The 24,089-nt window shown below is 40.8% G+C and overlaps 1 protein-coding gene across 1 annotated transcript in view; it reads left to right on the top strand.

The window, feature by feature from the left end:
• LRIT1 (leucine rich repeat, Ig-like and transmembrane domains 1) overlaps positions 1–24,089 on the top strand; it is a 54,676-nt gene that overhangs the window by 12,655 nt on the left and 17,932 nt on the right. The window contains exons 2-3 of the mRNA XM_066598734.1: positions 13,400–13,866; positions 22,372–22,677. Of these exons, the coding sequence (XP_066454831.1) occupies positions 13,400–13,866; positions 22,372–22,677 (773 nt within the window). The remainder of the gene's footprint in view (positions 1–13,399; positions 13,867–22,371; positions 22,678–24,089) is intronic.

The following is a 24,089-nucleotide window of genomic DNA, read 5'->3' as shown; positions in this document are numbered from 1 at the left end:
TTGTTTACATTCACTTGTACAGTGAATGTGAATGACTAAACAATCTAGCGAATGAAATTTCAGCGATTTATTTACCTGCATAATGTTTCTGCACAAGCAAACTCTGTCATTATTTACTCATTCGCACAATTTCTTGCTTTCTGTAAAAGGAGCCTTAGCTAAGTGTTCCCTCACCATCTCTCTGCTTATTGATAGGCTGCATTCTTGTATTCCCCCAATAGCACAGGGAAGATCAGCTGATGTTACATCTACTTTCTGAGAGAAAGCAGATACAAAATTGGAATTTATAAGTTTGGCCCTCTCAACATCATTTTTAACCAATTTACCATTTTCATCTTGTAAACACCCTTTAACATCTTTGACTTTTCTTTTGCCTTTTCCCCCCCAAATCCTTTTTTATTACTTTTGACCTATGTTGCAAGCCTCAATTCATTATCCGCTTTAGCTATTCTGACACTTGCCCTACAGTTTTTGCAGACCGCATTATATTCTTCTTTAGATATCCCCCCCTCTTTCCATTTAATAAACATGTGTTTTTTTCCTTTTTAGCATGTATTTAAGTTCTATCCTGGTCTCTTTAAATGCTTCCCATTCTTTCTTCTTTTAGGGATTGTTAATGACTGTGCTTTGAGAATCTAGATTAGCAAAATTTACCATGAATACCTGTTCTTATTCTCTGTTTTGTGTTTGTTCCTATTTATTTTCTGTATGCCCATGTTCTGATATCTGGATTTTGACCTTGGATGTGCCTGATTTCCCATTTGACGTTTTGTACCTTTTGGTCTTCTTAGTTTTGACCCTGCTTTATACCTGACTCTGATTATCATTTTATCCTTTGCCTCTGACATTTACCCTGACTTTCCAGCACCAACCATTGGCTTGTTTGAGTATGTTGCTTGTTTGCTCAGCCAACCAGTGTCAACTTTAGGGAAGCAATGTGGGGATTATAGCAGCTAAAGAAGGGTCAAAAGGCAGTGTCTTGTTATCATGCTCCTTGCATTTTATGTTTGTGTTCACTGATGAATTAGTTGATCGTAGACCCTAGGCTATTCCCAAGCTTGGCCCATACCCTCTGCCTATGGGCCATGCCTCGTTTATTTTCAACCCCAACTTTCTGTGTTAGCTGGTTTATTTCTGCTTAAGCAGTAAGCCCTTGTTCTGCTTGTATATATAAATATATAACTGGTTCAATCATTGCTGTTTACATCAGACTGTCAAGGGATCCATGCAGGTGATCTTCTGTGATTGGAATTGTCTTTCCTTATTTTCTTTAGCAAGCACAGACCACCATGATGACTTCTCCTGACTACTGTTGCATTTACTGCTGAGGCATTCTGGGTCCTTTTCATCTGTAGCCATCACCAGTCTCTATGGCAGAAAAAATTCAGCCACCAATTTTTTTTCAAACTCCATATTAGTCCCTAGAGTGGGGATTCGCAAGACAATGAAGACCCTTGACGAGGGTTCCAAGCTTGTGCATTTTAGACAAATTATCAATTAATACCCTATGTTTCTTATTTTGTATGATGCAATCTGGCGTTTAAGACATTTGAGGGATTCAGTAGTGTCAGTACTTTATGTGGTACATTTAGCGGGTACGGATAGTATAGGCATAAGTATGTCTGCTTGACGCACTACACATAAAAATAGAAGCTTTATCTATGAGCAACTGTAATAAAAAGCAGCCATGTCCCATGAAAGGTTGGAGTGGGAGTGAGTGTCTATCAATATTTCGCACCTGTGCATCCTCCTCCAAATAGCATTTTACAGCAAACTATCATTAAGTATGGCGTTTTTCTGTGATATTTGTTGCACATTGGCTTATGTCATCTGTTTAACAAGCTCCTCTATTGCATCAATTTATTATTCCACTAAGTTGGTAACAAAGCAGGCTTCTTTCCCTTTAAATTCCACAGCATACTGTGCAGCAGCGTACCTCCACCATGTGTAAACAGGATTAGCACATGCGATCCCGTCTCCTGGGATCGACAAGGTCATGGCAGCAGGCACAGCAAGAGGTTCAGTCCAATGCACAGGATTTTCATTTAAACTGGCCTTAACCAGCTTTATTTGCTTCTCTTGCAGATTAAGAATTCACATCAATAATATCAAAGAAAATCCTTGGCTGTCTGGCCACTAATTATATAACATCGATTCCCGAGTTATCAAGAGGAGGACCTAGTGACTAGCACTTCAAAAGAACCCTTTATACAAAAAACATGACTCACATGTTAATATCACCTGTTGTTCCCCAGTATAGAGCCCAGTATGAGTAGCTCACAGCTTTCTTATAGAGGACCTGTTACATCCTCATGTTAGTAATGCCAGCTGCATAGCTCTGCATCTGTGGCCCCATTGACACTATAGCTCTACTTTTCTCCCTACTTATGTTAACAAACTTTACATGTTTGTCTGTTGCCCATATATTCTTTTTTTTTTTTTTTTGGCTGTTCATTCTTAAAGGGGTTGTCTCGCGAAATCAAGTGGGGTTATACACTTCTGTATGGCCATATTAATGCACTTTGTAATGTACATCGTGCATTAAATATGAGCCATACAGAAGTTATTCACTTACCTGCTCCGTTGCTAGCGTCCCCGTCGCCATGGTTCCGTCTAATTTCGGTGTCTTCTTGCTTTTTTAGACGCGCTTGCGCAGATCCGTCTTCTCCCTTCGGCTCGGCTTGGCACCATCGGTGTTTTGGCTCCGCCCCCTTGTACGCGTCATCGCGTAGCTCCGCCCCCGTCACGTGCCGATTCCAGCCAATCAGGAGCCTGGAACCGGCACACGTCATGGGGCGGAGCTACGCGATGACGCGTACAAGGGGGCGGAGCCAAAACGCTGATGCTACCGAGCGGAGCCGAAGGGAGAAGACGGATCTGCGCAAGCGCGTCTAAAAAAGCAAGAAGACACCGAAATTAGACGGAACCATGGCAACGGGGACGCTAGCAACGGAGCAGGTAAGTGAATAACTTCTGTATGGCTCATATTTAATGCACGATGTATATTACAAAGTGCATTAATATGGCCATACAGAAGTGTATAACCCCACTTGATTTCGCGAGACAACCCCTTTAAGCATTTTTGGAAAAGATACAATCTTTAATAGAATAATAAGAAAAGGGAGATTGTTTATTTTTTCATAATTTGCATTCATAGTTTAGATGCTGTAATGTTAGCCTATATTCATTATAACGTAGTAAGTAGAGATGAGTGAGCATGCTCGTCCGAGCATTAGCCTACTCGAGATACTCGTTACTCGTTACTCGAGACGGGTACCACAGGGTGCTCGATTAAAATTTCCCCACATGTTTTCAATGGAGCCGTGGCTGCTGCCGGCGGCTCCATTAAAAAAACAATGGTCTACCGACACCCCTGCATTCTTTTTCAGGGAAGGGCTTTACATATAAGCCCTCCCCTGAAAAAAAAAGATTTTAGTGTAAAAAAAAAGCCCTCCATAAGTTCCTCCCTGAGCTCCGACAGGTGAGTAAGTTTGTTTTTGACACAATTTTAAATGACTTTTCATAACCCCTTCCCTGAAAAGCCATTGACGGCTGCCGGGGCTCAGCGGTGACCTCTGCCGCTGTCCCCGGCGCTATAGATCTGAGCTATCAGCATGCAGGGATTTAAAATCCCCGCCTGCTGGTAGCTCTGATTGTGATTGGCTGAAGCGCTTCAGCCAACCACAATCAGAGCCACCAGCAGGCGGGGATTTTAAATCCCTGCATGCTGATAGCTCAGATCTACAGAGCCAGGGACAGCCAGGAGAAGACGTGGCGGAGCCCGGCAGCCGAAGGGAGGTGAGAATGTAATTTTCTTTTTAAACACTTTTCTTTGTTTTTCAGGGAAGGGCTTATATTTAAACAGTGGCGGAGGGGTGGGTATATATATTTTTTATTTTTTTACACACGCTAAGGATGATTTTCATGGAAAAGCTTATATTTAAAGCCCTATCCCGAAAATCACTGTAGGGGTTGCCTGTATCCCATTGCTTCAATGGGGCCGCCGGCAGCAGCAGTGGACTTATTGAAAGCAATGGGCGAATACCGGGATCATCTGCCACAGCTGTCACACTGTGGCAGGGGATTTTTTACTCCCCATGGGGAGTCCCCTTTTCACTGAACAATGTGACAGTGCTGTCACGGTGTTCAGTGATGAGGGGACTCCCTGCAGGGAATATTTACGTGCAGCACGGACCTATGCGGTGCATGCATGTCCTATCTTTTGCATGTGCACGAATTTGCACGCCCATAAAACACGGATATGTGAACACACCATAGGAAAACAATGGTTCTAATAGACATGTGGTTTTGTGCGTGCACAAATAGATACTCATGTGAACGAGGCGAAAAACACAGATACAATTGCTTTTAAAGAACAAGCACTAGATCAATCCTAACCCTTAGTGGACCACTCGATCTCAGTGGGCCTGGGTTTGCCGGGTGCTGATGCCAGCCCAGATCCAATTAGCATCATAAAGCTCCCTATAAATATTAGCCACCATATCCTCATTCTATATTATAAAATCACTTGCTAATTAGTCCTCTGCTGCACATTTTCACAGACAGGCCAGAATTTACATGTGAACAGTCAGAATGCCTTGCCGTGCAGAAAAAAGAGAAGTAAGTTGCAGTCATAGAATAGCACGCCACTCCCATGATCAGGTGAATGCTGCTGACTTTTAACACTAGGAGTTTTGGGGTGGCCGTGGGCAAGCCAGTTAATTATGTCTTAGTTAGCTGGGTCTTCTACTTAACCCAGACTGCATTTAAAAAACTGCATTAGGCCTCGTTCACACGAGCGTGTATTTGTGCGTGTTTATGTGCGCGAAAACATGTGCTCCTCGCTTATGTGGAGAACATGTGAATGGACAAAGTTTTCGCATGAAACTTTGCCCATTCATTGGAGCAGCTGCTCCATGAAGGTCCCTTCATCACTGAATACTGTGACAGCACTGATGAGCAGTGATGAGGGGACTGAAGCGGGAATGAAAGAATCCTCTGCCACAGCTGTCACAGCTGCTGACGCCCCATTAATAGCAATGGGATGAAGGCAACCCCCACAGGGATTTTCGTCGAAGGGCTTAAAATATAAGCCCTTTCCTGAACATCTTCCCTAGCTGCTTGAAAAAACAAAAAAAATATATACTCACCTTTCCGCCACTGTTGGGCTCAAGTATGTCTTGTTCCTGGCTTCCCTAGCAGTATTCTGAAGCTCTTTCAGCAGACAGGAATTTAAAAATCCCCACCTCCTGAAAGGGCTGTGTTTGATTGGCTGAGCGCTCAGCTAATCAGAGGCAGCGCTCAGTGATTCATTGCATTCAATGGATGGCTGAGCACTGCCTCTGATTGGCTAAGCACTGTGACCAATCACAGGCAGTACTCAGCTGTCATTCTATGAATGGCTGAGCATTGCCCGTGATTGGCTGAGCCATCAGCCAGTCAGACACAGCAATTTCCTTGGGCAGGTATTTTTAATTCCTCGCACAGGGAAAATGTTTCAGGTCACTGCCAGGGATGCCAGAACAAAGATTCTCTGGAGCCCGGACGGCGCGGCTAGAGGTGTTATTTTTAATTTTTTTTTTTACAACACCTAGGGATGATTTTTAAGGGAAGGGCTTATATTTAAAGCCCTTCCCCAAAAATCACTGCAGTGGTTGCCAGCATCCCATTGCTTTCAATGGGGCGACCGGCAGCAGCAGCGGCCACATTGAAAACAATGGGAGAACATTACGTTCATCTGCTACAGCTATCACAGCTGTGGCAGGGAATTCTTTACTCCCCGTAGGGAGTGCCATTATCACTGAACACTGTGACACTGCTGTCACAGTGTTCAGTGATTAGGGGACTCCCCACAGGGAATATTTACGTGCAGCGTGGCCCTTTACCAGGTCCCAAAGACCAGTTTCAATAGATACCTACAGCTCCGGCATGCCCTTACGGCACAATTTCCAGAACCCAGGCAGCCCTTTTCTCAGGATCCTTTAATAGGCATAATATGCACTCAGGGCCCTAGGGGACTGATATCGGTGTTATACACCTATCTGCTGCATTCTAAAATTTCCTGCAAACCAATGACAGTAATAGATAGATGGAAAAAACTCATCCCCTCCCTCACTGGGGAGGTATGGGATGTGGCAATGTCCTCATATACAATGATACCACCAGATGCAAATAAAAAGTTAATGCCATTGTATATACTGAATCAGTGCTATCTAACACCGACTAGACTTTACAAAATCGGTGCCAGGCACCGGGCGTAAATTTTAATCATCTAATATTGAGCTGCCCAGATATCTATGCGTATTGTAGGAAGGTCACAGAATTTCTAAGCCAGCTACTGGAAATACCAGTCCCACTCAACCTGAGCATATGCTTATTGGGAATTCTGGAGGAGGTGCACGGGCAATTGTATGAGTGGATATTCCTCTTTAAAGTAATGTTTATGGCTCGCAAGACGATAGCTTTGAGGTGGATAGGCAGCCCCCAACGCTTTCAAAATGGCAAAACATTGTTAATTCCATCTTGCCATACAAAAAGAAAGTCTAGAAAAATAGAAAATGCCCATAAAAATTTAATAGGGTGTGGGAAAGATGGTGTGGCTCATCAGACACAACTATCACGCAGGATCTGCTTCAAAACATGTTGAGTAGGATTGTACCTAGGTCTGCTCAATAAAATTCCAATGTTATGAAAACTTAATGTACCAAGCTGTATTTATATATATGATGTGAATATTGTATCTGTGTAATTCCCCCTTAGGGCTCAGTCAGGCGAGCAAATTTTTCGCGTATGTATAGGTGTGTTTTCAAAACGGATCAATTAGAACCAATGCTTTCCAATGAAAGCGGTCACATGTCTGTCTTTTAGAAACGTAAAAAAATTCACACCTGCAAAAGATAGGTCACGCAATTTTTTCTACACGCGATGTGCAATTTTTTCCCCCCTGTGCCTATAATTCGTGAAAAATTCTCTCGGCTGACTGAGCCCTTAATTTGAAGAATTGATGATGTATGTATAGTTACTTAAGTATGGTATATTTCTTGTTCAATAACACAAGATTAAAAAAAATGTAAAGGTTGTGATACAAGATAATACAAGTACTTTTAATATACAGTAGAAGCAGTAATGTACTTATTTAGAAGATTTAATTTGGCATTAATGGCTTTGCTATCCTTTCCAATACAATCTTATTGGCAGACTTTTCCTTTCCCGGTTTTTTGTTTTATTGCGGGTAAAAAGCTAATTATTTTTTTAACATCTATAGTTATTTTTTTTTAAATTAGTATATTTATGTTAAAATAAAGTACAGGAATGGGTTCCTCATTTTGTTTCAGACATTTTGATTTATAATATGTATGGTTTTGGATTACAGTGCACATGCGGCAATGGTTTTGGTTGGCGTCGGCTCTGGGTTATTTTCTTTTTTATGTATACATATATTTCTTTTCAGTAATCTTGTTTTACTTATTTATGTAATTATTATTTTTTTTTACTATTTATGTCCCTCATGATGTCATATAAGACCACTGGGGGTCATTTACATGTATTTTGTTTTTTTTTATTTGACACTTTTCCACAGTAGCTGTGGCATCCATAGGAGCCCCAGGTACAGGGGAAACCATCCCCCTGTGGCGACATTAGTCACTGACAGAGCTGATCAGAATCTGCTGGGACCCTGCAGCTCTGCTGTAAGAGGGGGGCCTCCGGCTCGCGTAGTGGAAGTTATGCTTCTACTTTCACTTCTTAGTACATAGCGCTCATTGAGCACTGTGTACTAGGGAAAGGAGAAGGCAGAAGGGGTTAAAAGCCACTTCTGCCTTCTTCTTCGGGTTCTCAGCTGTGACTAACAGCTGACAATCCAACATGCTCCTGATTGATTGCAGAAGCAGGGGCTTTAATCCCCCATGTATTTTTACTATTGGCTGGGATTAAAGCCCAGGACCAAGTGCCATAAATTTACTGTGCTTGTTCCTTAATGGGTTAAAGAACATGATTTTAAACTTTTGGAGAATCAACCATTAGTATCACCTGGACATTTGTAGTCTCACTGGTCTTACAGAAAGAAACCACATCTATGATGATGGTGAAATCTTTTCTCTAGATATAGTAGATACCCCGAGGCGTAACTTAAAGCTCCTGGACCCCAATGCAAAATGTGTAGCAGGGCCCCTAATTATAATGTTTTATTAATAGTACTGGGCTCCCTATATGGAGAAGAGAGGCCTTATGGGCCCCCTAAAGCTCCTGGGCCGGGTGCAACCGCACCCCCTGCACCCACTATAGTTACGCCACTGTAGATACCCCATTTTCATGGTTACTAGCCAAGTTATGAACAGATCTCTGCACTGTCTATTGATATATTTGTACATAGTGATGTATGTGTGCCCTAAGTTTAATAATCATTCTTCGGGCTGCAATCCTTCCATTGATTTAATTTTTTGCAGACACACTGAGGCAGACTTACTATTAAAAATGCAACAGTTTTCTGGCACAAATTTTACCAGAAAACTGTCAAACTTGCTTTGCACCACTGTGTTTTAGATACCTCAGACACTTTTTTGCCCTGTCTGAAAAAGGGGCAGTCCGTTGTAGAAAAAGAGGTGTGGCCTAAATTACATTGTACACCAAAAATTGTGCCAAAAAATATCATGAATATGCGCATCAAAAAAAAAAGTTATAGAGATGAGCATGCATGTTAAATATTAATATTATTCTGCCACATCAATGTAAAAGCTATATAATGCATAAAAACATGCAACAAAAAAGTACAGTAGTGTAAAATAAAAAGTGCTCCGAGAAGTGAGTGATAATATCGTGATTTTTTTTTAAAAAAGCAAAAATTTTAAGAACAATTTTTGTTTACGTTTTTAAAAAAATGTTCTAGGTCGGTGATATTGTGATGGATTAGGGCTTCTTTAAATAATGCACATGTGCTCCTACATGATGCTGGACATATGCCTCATCGCTGATTGCTTGGGCACAACAGTTGTACCTGCATAATGAAGAGTGAGCGATATTCAGCTACACTGTTGCAGTAAACCTGCCTGGTTTAGTGGTATAATGTTAGATTTTAGATAAAAACACGACAACAAGTTAAGGCTAAAAGTTATGTTGGGAGAATTTCTTTATATGTCTATATGCCTATATACTACTACTAGCCACACCTATGCCAAAAGAGTGTCCCTTTACCATTTTATAGATGAAACCTGTCAAGTTGTATGAGGACCATAAATCAGGTTTATAGGCTCCCCAGACTAGGGCCACTCGCGTTTGTGTTTTTATACATAGCAGCCTCCCCATACCCTCGCTGTCTGCTCTGGAAGTCATTGCTTGGTCCATACATCAGACTCATCTCTACGCTTAGTGAAGACAATGTACATGTGTGCACTCTGAATACAGAGATGTATCTAAAGCACTCACTGAGTGCCAATTTTCAGGGTGGACAGCGAGGTAACGGGGATGCCAGTAAGTATTTAAAAAAACACCTTTGACCTCAGCAGCGTCCTATGAGCCCATAATTATAGTTTATGGTGTTCACATGACCTAAAAATTGGAATATATGGCAGACTATGCCTTCCAATACAATGGGGGGAATTTATTAAGACTGGTGCTTCATTTGCAGGTTTTAACATAAACCCAGCGTTTACATAAGATAGATTTTTCGGTTTGGTGCGGACTAGATGGCTTCAATTTAAAGTATGTTGTCTAAAGCTGCATAACTGCGCATAATAATTATTAATTATGACTTCACATATTGCATAAGTATTGACTCAAAATTCTCATGTCCATATTCATATCTATTGATTTCCCAATGTAATCTTATTAGGAATGATGTTTTCGTGTGAACAGAATAAAATCTTACCAGTTGTTATAACAGACTAATATCTTCAATGAAAAAAGACAAATAGAAAAGTGGAAACATAAATGCCAGCACCCCAAATATCAATACCATAATTTTTTACTAAAAGCCTTAGGCCTCACGTCCACGGGAAAAATCTGACCGGCCGTGGATTCTTCATGCAGAATCCCGCAGCAGGTCCCTCATTTCCCGCGGACATGAGGCCTAAAAAGAAGAATTACTTACCTGTCCGGACGCTGCGGATCTGCCCTCTGTCGTGGCCAGGTCTTCTTTCTTCTGCCCGCTGGATGTGGGCGGCACACCGGGAGCGTGCCACGCGCATACGCTGTGCACTCCATTTTTATTTTGAATTTCTGCTCTCCCGCACTCCCAGCGCAAGAGAGCAGGAATTCAGCTGTGGGTGTGTCGCGGATCCGGACGGCTTCCATAGGCTTCAATAGAAGCCTGCGGGAGCCGTCTACACGGGAGACCCGCACTAAAATGGAGCATGCTGCAGGTGTTTTCCCGCGCATGTAATCGCGCCTCAGGGGAAAATGACATCCGCAGGTATTTAATTACCTGCGGGTGGTCAATGCATCCCTATGGGGCGCGGATCACGCGTGCTGGTGATCCGCTGCTGATCTGTCCCCGTGGACATGAGGCCTTAGGAATAGGATGCGTGCCTCATTGATTAAATAATTAAAGGGATTGTCTGAGTTATGGAAACCCCTGTCACCAGGTCTCTTATGATTGAAAATAACAAATCAGCAGTTACTCACTGCTACTCGCTTCCACCTTCATCCTCTGCTGCCAGCTCCGGTCTCCACTATCTGTTTGCAGACAGCTGTGATGTCCCGTAAACCTGCTGTACCAGCCAATGACAACGCTCAGTCATGGTCGCCGAGTGCTGTAGTTGTTTGTGGACGGACTTAGTATCTAAAGTGACACCACAGCGAAGAGCAGAGCTGGCGGTGAGGACAAACAGAGGAGCAGCGAGAGGTGAGTAACTGCTGATTTTTTATTTTAAGGCGTGGGGGACTCGGTGACAATGGTGTCCTTACCTTGGACAACCCCTTTAAATGAACAGATGGATGGATATGTAAACCAATAATACATTATATTTTTTATAAACTTCAATTTCAACGAAGTTTTTTTGCTTGATGAAAAGTTCGCCATTTTTTTTCATCATGAAATGTGTATGAGTTCTTATTGTTTGCATCCAGTGAATCTAATTCTATCCTGGTCATGTGACTATTCCATGACATTTCTCTGTACCTTAGTAATTATCACATGATGGGACAGACCATATTAACGACCTGAAATATGGCAAATGCGTTGCTAATGTTCAAAAAAGGAGGTTAGGAAAATGGGCAGTGCAACTTATAACACTTATTTTATGAGAAGCCAGCATTTTCAAACTAACCTGGTCAGTTTATATAACGAAGTGATAAACTGAAACTTGATACGACTACTGGTGTTTTAAAATGTTTTTTTTTTTCAAAAGTACATGATACTATGCTGTGAAAAAGATCAACACATTACTGAAAATTCATGGGTTTTGGCAAATGGGACAAAAAAAGCTTGGTAAAAAAACTACTGCTTAAAGGAAATCTATCACTCACTTTTAGGCCTTTAAGTTAAGTTAAGTCCAGGGGTGTGTTATTCTTACCTTCCCCATCAATTCCCCGCTCAAGTCACTGCTCAGTGCATTGAATGGGGCTGCTAAGTAGTCCTCCTATTCTAATTTTATAATTATAGAAATTCATAGAATGGTAGAGTTGGAAGGGTCCTCCAGGCTTATTGGGTTCAACCCTCATGGGAGGACTACTTAGCGAGCCACTCAATGCACTGAATGGTGGCTTCCAGCACTGACACCAGGGGAACAATGGGGGAGGTAAGTATAATACTTAGATCCCCAGACTCAGCAGGTCACTTACTTTTAGCCAAAAAGCTTATGTTATTTGGCTAAAAATAGGTGACAGAGATTCTTTAAAGGGAACCTATTTACTATGTATAAATAGATCAAAGGTCAACAAGAGATTTGTTCTATGATCCCTTTATATCCAGGTTAGGAGCTATTATAAGAGGTCAGCCCCTACTTCTTGGGAAAAGAAAACTTTACTATTACTGTAGTGTTTTTTAATGTGAGATAGTGAATCTGTTTTTCACTATCTGATGTATTACATTATTTTTTAATTACTTTAAAAGGTTTTTTTAAAATATCTGTTTGAGTGAGTAAGATGAGTAAATGAACCCTAGATTTAAGCTGGCCATACACATAAATGACAGTTGGCAATTTCACTACATTGAAAGTGTGGGGGAGTCTCCATACTATCCACCACATATCCTCTATACCATCCACCACAGCAGATATCAGGGGAAACAAGGATATGGCATGTTGGTATTCAACATGGCCAATCATTTGTTTTCAAGGGAGATAAACAGCGAAATGTGGAAGTTCCTAATTAACTTCTCTCAATTAAAAGCAAAAAGTATGCAAGCTCAGCCAAGGCGAGCGTGCATATTTATGGTGGAATTCGGAGGAACAGCTATTTCAAATTATTGGCCAACCTTAGGGTACTTGAAGATAGGTGATTTAAAACTTGCACCTGAGATTCTTGGGCACAACTTGCATCAGACAGCTTTTGGGCATCCTGTGCTGAACACGGGACACTGACATGCTATTCTTGCCCAAAAATCTGACAAAAATAGGATATGCTGTGATTTTTATTTTACTCTGACTATAAGTCAAAGTAAAAAAACTCATTTGAATACACCTATTTCCATCTAATTTTCGGATTGATTTTTTAGTCTAAACATCAGACAGAAAAATTGCCCATGTGCAAGTACCCTTAGTCTGATTTTTCCCCCTTATATAAGGACAGTTCATAGCTGCAATTAGATTTGGTGCTACTTTCTTCTGGATCAAACATCCATGATAGTAATTTGTTGTGTGTAAGCCTTTTGCAATCCTATAGATGTAAGGCTTTGTTCAAATAGCTTTAAGTCCGTCCATTGAGCTTTCTGGCCAGAGATTCTATTTGAATAGCCAAAAATGGTATTCAAATGAATCCCAGAATGGAATCATTAACGTTACTGAGGCAAAAGGGTTCCAGAGGTGGAAATTTTCGACTCTATTTAACGTGGCTTCCATTTGTGCACATCTTTTTTGGAGGACACAATTGTGTACTTGACTACCGTATTATGTTCTCCAAAATAGCCAAACTAAAATGAACAGAGAACAAGTCAATTGAAGTTCAAACTGCGCACCTTTAGGCTTTATTTGCCTAATTAAAGTGAATGGTTCCATTGTGGGTTCCATTTGAATACTGTTTTTTGGACATTCAAATGAAATTTCTTGCCAGAAAGCTCAATGCAGAGCTTTAATGCAGCAAGAACCCATTTAATACGTTTAATAGGCATTAGTCAGCAGGATACCACCATCAAAAACACTTTAAGCTTTCTAACAACTAGCTCATGATTTTTAAAAATGTATAACATAACAAATTTTGGTCATATACTATTTTGCATTGATTGTCTTTTACATTTTTTACTCTACAGGGAAGTACTTTGCAATGATCCTGAGATGACCTTAACACCAGTGAACATTCCAACAGACACTTTTAAGCTTCGAATAGAGAAGACATCTATCAGACGTGTTCAAGGAGAAGCTTTCCATCTACTCTCCAACCTTGAGTTTCTCTGGATGCCCTATAATTCAGTGTTGAGCTTGAGTGTGGTCACTTTACGAGGCCTCCGTAAGCTTCAAGAACTTAGATTGGATGGAAATGACCTAACATCCTTTCCTTGGGAATCTCTTGCCAGCACACCTCGACTTAGGTTGCTTGACTTGCACAATAATGAGCTGTCCTCTATACCTAAAGATGCAGCTCGCTACATGAAAAACATAACCTACCTCGATCTGTCCAGCAATAAACTCCTGACGCTTCCTCAAGAACTCATTGCCTCCTGGCTTAATCTCCATTCTGCATCATATTTTTCAAATGATCATTCCACTCTAATTCTTGGTAGGTAATAGTCATAAGATGTAATTTACATGTTATAGATCATTTGTCACATAGAAACCTTATGGTATAGATTTAAGGGATTGGTTAAATATGATATATCATACATGGCAAACATGGCAAAAGACTGTGCCTGATTCTGGTGATCATCAAAAACAGCTTCCTGTTCTCATTTCTGTGAATTGAGTTGGTCATGCACATAACAAACGGCCAACTGAATGTTTCCTTGGCCACAGTACTTCTCCTGACTCATCCGGGCAGGCCATGCATGTATACGTCAATGATTTTCAACACATCCAGTCAAAATCAGCAGTCTTTGCAGAATTTTGTTTTCTTTGTATAGTCACCATTAATTTGGCCATAGATGTAATGATTATCATATCTGTGGTACCAGTAATGTAGTCTCAAAAAATACATCCCAGCGCTTTAGGGTCTGAGGCCGTATGGGCAGAGCTAGGCATTCTCTAAGTAATGAGATCTTGTTGATCTAGGGTAGGCAACCTTGAAGAAGAGGAAGTCTAATATAATTAGTGAGAAGTACTGGCAATCTGAAGCTCTATGCCAATAAAGTATAAAAATATTTTCGAGACACGAACCCAGCTAGGTTACGAACTTTGTACTTGATGTGTACTTGCGATTTTTTTAGAATTTCACTTTTAACTTTTTATTCTTTAACTATTCGGAGTGTTAAAACATCTGACTTGCCCACATGTAACTCTGCAAAGATACTTCTAAATTTCTCTGCAGAGTCTGCAGTTGTACAGAACTTGTGTAGTAGCAAGAGAGGTCTGCTGATTCCCAATAGAGAAGGCAGAGATGGTTTATTACAGCACATGGACACCCCTTCAGTGTGCTCTGTGTGAGATGACTTATTACCGGTTGTATTTTTGCACAAGACACACAATAGTAGGGCATGCTGCGATTTTTCCATCTTGTAGCATTGTTGTGATAGAAAACTTGCCACTGTAAATACGTAAACCATTGCAAATAATGGGCTCTATTTTCAGGAGAGCTTTGTGCTTCTCGCAATGCACAAAACTCTTTCGAGAATATCAGCTGTGTAAATACGGCCACAGATAGGTATGAGATAGACAGACAGATGGATCTCTGGGTAGCTGCAGGAGCAGCTGGATCTTAGCTTATAGTGCCGTCAGGAGGCTGGATTCCATCTGTAACTGCGGTTGCTATGTTAATCACAGTTACTGGGGAAATCAGAAGTAAAACAAAGTAATGTCCATCAAATGTCTCTTTTGACCTTTTGGAGTGACACAATGTATATAAAAATAGTAAATAAACAAATACAAAATAAAGTATAGGTAAATAAATATAAAGAAAAGAAAGACTGCCATCACTAGCACAAAGCACAGCTATAGCCCCACCGCGACAACGCAAAACTATACATTCTTTGTATATAAATGATCTTAATAGAAAGTAGGAGAGACCTTAAATATGCATTTTAGTGGAACATTGCGGTGGTAAAAAAAAAAAGTAAAAACAGACATTTATTTGCCTTTTTTTTAGTTTTTCCCTGATAGCATAATGTCCCATGTATCACAAAAAAGATGCAAAGTTTATTTGAATAAGCAAATAAGAAAAAACAAAGCTTTCAAACTGTCATGTAATTAAAAAGGCAAAACTATGCCTGGTCATTAATAAGGGAAGATGGTCTTGAACTGGGTAATAGTGCCTACATTGTGCAGTCATTAAAGTGAGTCTGTCAGCTCGAACATCCTGTCCAACCTGCAGGCATGATGTTATAGAGCAGGAGGAGCCGAGCAGACTGATGTATAGTTTTATGGGGAAAGATTTAATATAACTTGTAGTTTATGCATTTACATCTGTGCTCTTTCTGAGCTTAGAAGTCCAGTGGGCGGAGCTATCAGTGATTGACAGCTGTCTGAATGACTGTACATAGGCTGTCAGGCACTGATAAGACCGTCCCTTGAACTGTTCAGCTCAGAATGAGATGTAAACGAATAAAATACAAGTTCCTCATAAAACTATACTTCAGTCTGCTCGGCTCCTCCTGCTCTATAACGTCATGCCTGCAGGTTGGACAGGATGTTTGGGTTGACAGATTCCTTTTAAGGCTGACTTCACACGAGCGTGTGCGCAAATATGCTCACCTCACCGGAACATATTTGCACTATGAACAGGATTGATAAGGTTGGCTTGCACAAGTGTCTGTGTATAGACTATTTAGCCTAATGAGGTCTAGGTGTGTTCTTTTCCTCGTGGTTTTGAGCAGTTTTTCATGCATTTTCTTGCATATTTGCGGACCTCCGATAAACTTCTATGGGGCCCTTTATGCACAATAGAGGAGGTCCTATGTTTTTGTGTGCTCATGAAAATTAAAAATTGACATCAAAGGGTTCTATGCACAAATATGGTCATGTGAAGAATTCCTAAAAGTACCATCAGAGTAGTCCATTAACAGTTGCAGCAATGATCCTCCTTGGAGTTAAGTGTTTTCACCCAATACAGGCAAAGGGCATTAAGCTGGGCGGTGCCCGTCACTGACAGTCTGCTCTCTCATCAGCATAGCCTTGCTCAACAACATGAGTACATGCCTAGCCAGCCATAACAACACCCCTGCTATTAAAATTGTGGTAATTGAGTATTTGTGTAGGGACATCATTGTTTTTGGTGATTTGAATGCACTCACACTACAACCGACAGAAATGAGAACAGAATGTAGAACCTATCAGCTTTACACCACATACTCTGAGCCTTTCGCTTCAAGTGATCATATCACAACATTTGGTTGGGTAGACCTCCTATAAATGCATTGAAATTACAAGGTAAATGTTCCTCCTGTATTCCTCCTGCTTATGTATAGATAGATTGACAACAGTGTGTTACCATTTCCCATCTCAATGGTGTGCGTCCCGTACAAAGCCCAAGCAGTGGCAGCAACAACGATGTATATCAAAAATAGAAAGGAATCTTTATTGCTCCATGTTCAAAGACAGGCAACGTTTTGACCGCAAGGTCTTTTTCAAGCCTGGCTTGAACATGGAGCAATAGAGATTCCTTTCTATTTTTGATATACACTGTTGTTGCTGCCACTGATTGCACTTTTTTACTGGACTTCAGAGAAAACTTGAGGTCCATGGTTCCTGGAATGTGGCTCTGCAGTATTTATTACCTCTCTCTAAGAATAGGACAATAAACTGAGTGCTGCTGGATGTTTTTGCTTCTCTGCAATGGTGTGCATCCCGACAAACGCTGACATGGTCCAACGCTGGTAGTGTCACATTATATAGAGACTAGCTGATATACCCGGCTTCGCCCGAGTTAATTTGGTACTTGTGTTTATCTGGTGTTCACACGGAAAATCTTATGAAGTCGTGGTTACTTTAGAGATACTGAGGAAAAACATAAGTTCACCATTTTGCATAGTTCTCTGCGTTACCCAGGAAACACCACGGGGAGGTAACCATGCGACGTTTCCTTTATATAAAATGACATCAGGAAGTGAGAGAATTAGATTACGTACATAACATTTGGACACTAATTCTTTTGCGCTTAGAATTGAATAATCGAGTTGGGACCCATTAACTTTTCATACTTAGGACACAATCAATGCTCGTGCCAAATTTCATGTTTCTATGACATTGGGAAGTGAGACATTTAGATTATGTACGTAAAATTTGGACGCCAATTCTTTTGCGCATAGAACTGAATAATGGAGTTGGGACCCATTAGCTTTTCCTATTTATGACATAATCAATGCTCGTGCCAAATTTCCTGTTTCTATGACACCGGAAAGTGAGAAAAATACATTCCATACGTAAAATTTCGACGCCAATTCTTTTGCGCTAGAATTGAATAATCGAGTTGGGACCCATTAGCTTTTCTTATTTATGACATAATCAATGCTCGTGCCAGATTTCACGTTTCTATGATACCGGAAAGTGAGAAAATTAGATTACGTACGTAAAATTTGGACGCCAATTCTTTTGCGCATAGAATTGAATAATCGAGTTGGGACCCATTAACTTTTCATATTTATGACACATTCAATGCGCGTGCCAAATTTCATGTTTCTATCACATTGGGAAGCGAGAGATTTAGATTATGTACGTAAAATTTGGACGCAAATTCTTTTGCGCATAGAATTGAATAATCGAGTTGGGACCCATTAGCTTTTCCTATTTATGACATAATCAATGCTCATGCCAAATTTCCCGTTTCTATGACACCGGAAAGTGAAAAAATTACATTCCGCACGTAAAATTTCGACGCCAATTCTTTTGCGCTAGAATTGAATAATCGAGTTGGGAACCATTAGCTTTTCCTATTTATGACATAATCAATGCTCGTGCCAAATTTCACGTTTCTATGACACCGGAAAGTGAAAAAATTACATTTCGCACGTACAATTTCGACGCCAATTCTTTTGCGCATAGAATTGAATAATCAAGTTGGGACCTATGAACTTTTCATATTTATGACACATTCAATGCGCGTGCCAAATTTCATGTTTCTATAACATTGGGAAGCGAGAGATTTAGATTATGTACGTAAAATTTGGACGCTAATTCTTTTGCGCATAGAATTGAATAATGGAGTTGGGACCTATTAGCTTTTCCTATTTATGACATAATCAATGCTCGTGCCAAATTTCCTGTTTCTATGACACCGGAAAGTGAAGAAATTACATTACGCACGTAAAATTTTGACGCTAATTCTTTTGCGCATAGAATTGAATATTCGAGTTGGGACCCATTAGCTTTTCCTATTTATGACATAATTAATGCTCGTGCCAAATTTCCCGTTTCCATGACACCGGAAAGTGAAAAAATTACATTCCGCACGTAAAATTTCGACGCCAATTCTTTTGCGCTAGAATTGAATAATCGAGTTGGGACCCATTAGCTTTTCCTATTTATGACATAATCAATGCTCGTGCCAAATTTCACGTTTCTATGATACCGGAAAGTGAGAAAATTAGATTCCGTACGTAAAATTTGCACGCTAATTCTTTTGCGCATATTATTGAATAATCGAGTTGGGACCTATTATCTTTTCATATTTATGACATAATCAATGCTCGTGCCAAATTTCATGTTTCTATCACATTGGGAAGTGACAGATTTAGATTATGTATGTAAAATTTCGACGCAAATTCTTTTGCGCTAGAATTGAATAATCGAGTTGGGACCCAATTACTTTTCCTATTTTGGAGATAATCTATGCTTGCGCCAAATTTCATGTTTCTATGACATCGGGAAGTTGGAAAACTTTTGGCGAGTGGGTGAGTGAGTGAGTGAGTGAGTGAGGGCTTTCGTCTTTATATATATAGATATACCCCACTGCCCACTACTGCCCAGATGGCAGTTTATTTTCAAGAAGAATAACAAGAATGGTATAATGCAGAGTTCTTAAAAAAGATACTTCAGTATTGTTGCTTCATGAGAAATGCAAATAGAAGATGGAACAATACCTATACAGTGTCATCTATTAGTATGCAGTATTCCTGCAAGTCAATAAAAGACCATTTGCCAAGACTTGTAACAATCCTGTAAAGGTACTGTTCCATCTACCATTTGCATACTTACCAGAGGAGCATGGATGGCCTTATAAGTCTCCTGACAGCTTTTAGCTGCTTTTCCTAAGGAGAAACAATGCCATTCTTAAACCATATTTATAGTCTATAGTCCTCTCATTTTCACCAAGCCAGAAACCTGCTGTCTGTGCATGGTTATCTTCTCCTTATTGGGAAGTCTCACAACTCCCAGTCATTTTACAAGGCTTGTTAAAAAGTCTGACATTGATTTGAAGGAATGTCGTCTTCCAATATGTGGCACTGGGAGGTATTGTTCCATCTTCCCATTTGCATGTTTCCCAGAGGAGCATGGATAGCCTTATAAGTCTCTACACAACTTTTAGGTGCTCCCCCTAAGGAGAAATGATACTCTTCCTGACCCATGACAACTGCAAACTTTGTAAAAAAAAAAACAATCCCTCCCCTAGAAGTTGTCCTGCAGCATTTCAGTCCATATTAGCTGTAACTGAGCTTATAGATCGTGCAAACTCGTAGGTTGTCCAAGTTGGCATCCCAGGTGGTCCCATACATGTTCTGTTGGTGATAAATCTGGCGACTGGGCAGGGCACAAAAGTGTGACAATGTTGTGGAGACATTTCTGTGACCCCCTTTTGTGTGCGGCTGAGCATTATCCTTCTGGAAAATCCCTTTGGAAGCCACCATGAGAGGAACAAGGTGGCTGCAGGATGTCCTGAACATACTGCTGAGCTGTCATTGTCCCTCGTACCACTTCTAGGGGTGACCCACTGCACACCAGCAAGGGAGGCAGTGTACCTCTCCACAGCAAAAGCAGGATTGTGGCACTCACCCCGAGGTCTTCAGACATGAACACCATTGTCATTAATGCCAAAACTAAAGCTGGATTTGTTGCTGAAGACAACTCAGTTTTCACTGTTCATGACAGCACTGCAAACGGAGGCACAGTGTATGGGTGTCAAAGTCAGTACATGTAATGAGTGCCATGAGACCAAATTCCCTTCAGCCAAGTGCCTGGAAATGGTTCCAATAGACACAGGGGCCTGTGACGATGGCACCACCTGTCTGGATGGCAAACAATGAAACAGTGATTGTCGGACGATCAGGTAATCCTCTCTACTGGTGGACTGTTGAGGGCTTTCTGAGCCCGGTCGCCTTGTGTGCCCTCACACATTCACTGGTGCCAACATCTTTAACAGCCTGGTCAGATTGGCCCAGGTGGGTGGCAATTCATCAATATGACTATTCAGCTTCCCAATAACGCGCCCCCTCTCAAACTCTGTTAACTGGGCAAAATGTGTGCGATTGAGTCGTAGTAATCTCTAATAGTCAACAAGCTCTTTACAAGCGGAAGAGAACATCACTACACATAAGTAGCGTCCGAGAGCCTTTTATAGGTTAAAGGTGGAACCACTTTTAGGGTCTCAGATGGCGAGACCGTTCATCTTATCCCACCACAACGCTAATCATTTACATATCTGCCTGAGATGCAAGTACATGCCGAGTTTTGCAGCAAAACGACAACTTCTAGAGGCTTGATTTTTTTAATAGGAATTGTGTAACAAAAAAAAAAAAACATTTCAGGAGTTCCTATAGTGTTCACATTTAAAACAAACAGGTAATCAGATCATTTTTGTATACGGTTTTACCAGTGGTGAGCATTGTTTATGCACTTTAATTAGAATAAAAATTAGTTGTAAAAATATTCATTCGGAGCTGGTAAATTTATCTGACAGTCTTATGGAAATAAAACCATTAACACATTGTGATATCACTGAACACTGATATCTCTGCTGCATTGACTTATTTTGCTCTACGCCATCTATTGGGGCATATTGTGAGTGGCTTGAGACCCTAAGCAATGGATGTCAACACTGAGAATGCAGAATACTTGCCTATTTGGCCATGTAAGGATAGTCTTTATACTGACCAACATTAAGAGCAGCAGGAGTAGCACAGTACTTGTGTTACAACATAACTGATAAGGGCAGTGGTTCTCAGAATAAAAACTCAACTCGATTCCCCTGATTTAATGATTCACAGTCAAATTAGTGCTAGCTCAGTGTCCTTTCACTCTTCCTACTATGGCAGATACAAATCTCTAGCTTCGGTCGCAGTTCCTGACTAATATAGCCCTGGCTGTTACACATCTGCTTCCTGGTCATAGTTCTTTTCCCAACCCATCTGCTGCACTGTGCTTCCAGTGGTACTCTGGGCACTACTAATGTATCACTATGCCCAACCAACAGCTAAGGGGATGGTGCATGTAGCAAGGGCATATACCTGTTAGTGGCTCCAGCACTGGGTAAGTCTTCTGAATTGCTGTGTCATAGCTACTTCTCGTTACTCTCATGTATTGTCTTCTTACTCACTGGCATTATTGCAAGAAGATGTTTCCCTCTTCATATACTCAATGACATACTACTGTGTACTGGGCCACTGTGTATTTCTTTGCTTATCCGCAACAAGCCTCTCTTTTTGCCCCAGCTCTGGGCTGATCTGAGATAATCCTGGTTGGCTCTAATCTGGTTAAAGAGGAGGAAGCCTTATTAATCCTCCTTTCCAGTTTCAGTGGTCCTTCTTCTCTTTTTCTGAGTTGTGACGCACTAGCCACAGTATCACTTGCGTCACTAAGGTGTCAGCGTCATCTAAGGTAGGCTTCAGCCATACCTTAAATAGAAACTTAAGTTTTTTCCTATGTAAATCTTTTGTCTGGAGTTTAAGAATCCAGTCCATGATTTACCTGGTTGAAAAACAATTCCAATATCTTCCCTAATCTTCGTGTAGGCTCTTGCTGTTCTTTCTGTTCTTGACAAAGCTGCGATTATTATTAGCCAAGCTGGGAATCCAAACAGAAAAACACTTTGTGCAGATTCCCAGGCAAGTCAACAATAGATAAAAGTTTATTCAGTGGTTTATCTATGTATAATAAAATACATGTAATAATAATACTACATATGCAAATATGCTTACATTTTCAGGTCTGCAGGACAACCCATGGTTATGTGATTGCAGCCTATATGAAATGGTTCATTTCCTCAACTTCCCATCTCCATCTGTAGCATTCATAGAGCCACGCCTAAAGTGCTATTCACCACGCAGCCTTGCAGGAGTACAGTTCAATCAAGTCGAATTGAGGAAATGTCAAAGTCCAGTAATTCACACTTCTGTAGCAAAGCTCAAGACAATGATTGGCAGCACAGTCCTACTGCGATGTGGCACCATGGGTATTCCAATCCCAGAAGTCAGCTGGAGGAGAGTTGATGGGAACCAAATTAATGGATCAGGTAAGACCATTAACCCCTTACCAACTATTACTTTTTCATAGTGGTCTTGATTTCCACTGGACCCACACAGTACATTTCAAATATCTTTTACTCTTGTATTGGACTTTTACTTTGATCATAAGACCAATTTAAAAATGAACAAATAAAATGAAAATATATTAGTAAAATAATAAATCCACTTTAAAACCTAAACACAGGTGTACAGAAAAAACGCCACTATTTTTGTGGCAGTTTTTCATGCAGTTTTTTCAGCCAAGACCTGAAAAGGATCCAGCAGAAAAGAGAAGGATAAGTCCTTTCTTTATTTTTCCCACATCCTTTGAAACTGCTCTTGGCTTTGGCTCAAAAAGCTGCACGGGAACCTGCCACAAATCTGTACCTTTAACAAAAAAGCCAGAAATAGTGTGTGAAACAACTTAAAAGCCAAAGAAGTAGTCTTTTAACTCTTAACTTTTATTTTTTTTTAAATCCACTTTAACCTTATAACTTGAACGAAAATACCCCATAAAAGTACTAAAGTAACGTTTTCTTAAAAAAGAAAGATTTAAAGAAGAAGAAAATATATTAGCAAAAATAAAAATATAGTTTACTAAAATATATACCCCAAATTTCGAATAGAATTTATTCAGTGTTCCAAAACATTATTGCCTTTCAAAATAAAAATTGACAGGCAAACTATTAGACCATGTCTTGAGCAGAACTGACAGCCTTTGTCAGGTACGCAACTGCCATGGAAACACTTGGCACCATGAATAGGTTGACAGAGGGAGCCCCTCCTTAAATGCCATGGTTGCAACTAGGGGGTTAAAAAGCCAAAATCAGAGGTACACTGAAAATCCAGCCATTGCAGCAGGATATCAGCTATATATTACAGCGGGCACTCACTGTGTTGTTCTTGTGCCATGCATTGGACAAACCATTACATCCTATTTAGAGATGAGCGAACACCAAAATGTTCGGGTGTTCGTTATTCGGAACGAACTTCCCGCGATGTTCGAGGGTTCGTTTCGAACAACGAACCCCATTGAAGTCAATGGGCGACCAGAGCATTTTTGTATTTCGCCGATGCTCGCTAAGGTTTTCATGTGTGAAAATCTGGGCAATTCAAGAAAGTGATGGGAATGACACAGAAACGGATAGGGCAGGCGAGGGGCTATATGTTGGGCTGCATCTCAAGTTCACAGGTCCCACTATTAAGCCACAATACCGGCAAGAGTGGGCCCCCCCCCTCCCAACAACTTTTACTTCTGAAAAGCCATCATTAGCATGGCATACCTTTGCTAAGCACCACACTAGCTACAACAAAGCACAATCACTGCCTGGATGACACTCCGCTGCCACTTCTCCTGGGTTACATGCTGACCAACCGCCCCCCCTCCCCCCCACAGCGCACACCAAAGTGTCCCTGCGCA

Source organism: Eleutherodactylus coqui, chromosome 4 (assembly GCF_035609145.1).
Source record: "Eleutherodactylus coqui strain aEleCoq1 chromosome 4, aEleCoq1.hap1, whole genome shotgun sequence".
In the NCBI taxonomy this organism is placed as follows: Eukaryota; Metazoa; Chordata; class Amphibia; order Anura; family Eleutherodactylidae; genus Eleutherodactylus; species Eleutherodactylus coqui.
This window is presented reverse-complemented; position numbering and strand designations above follow the sequence as displayed.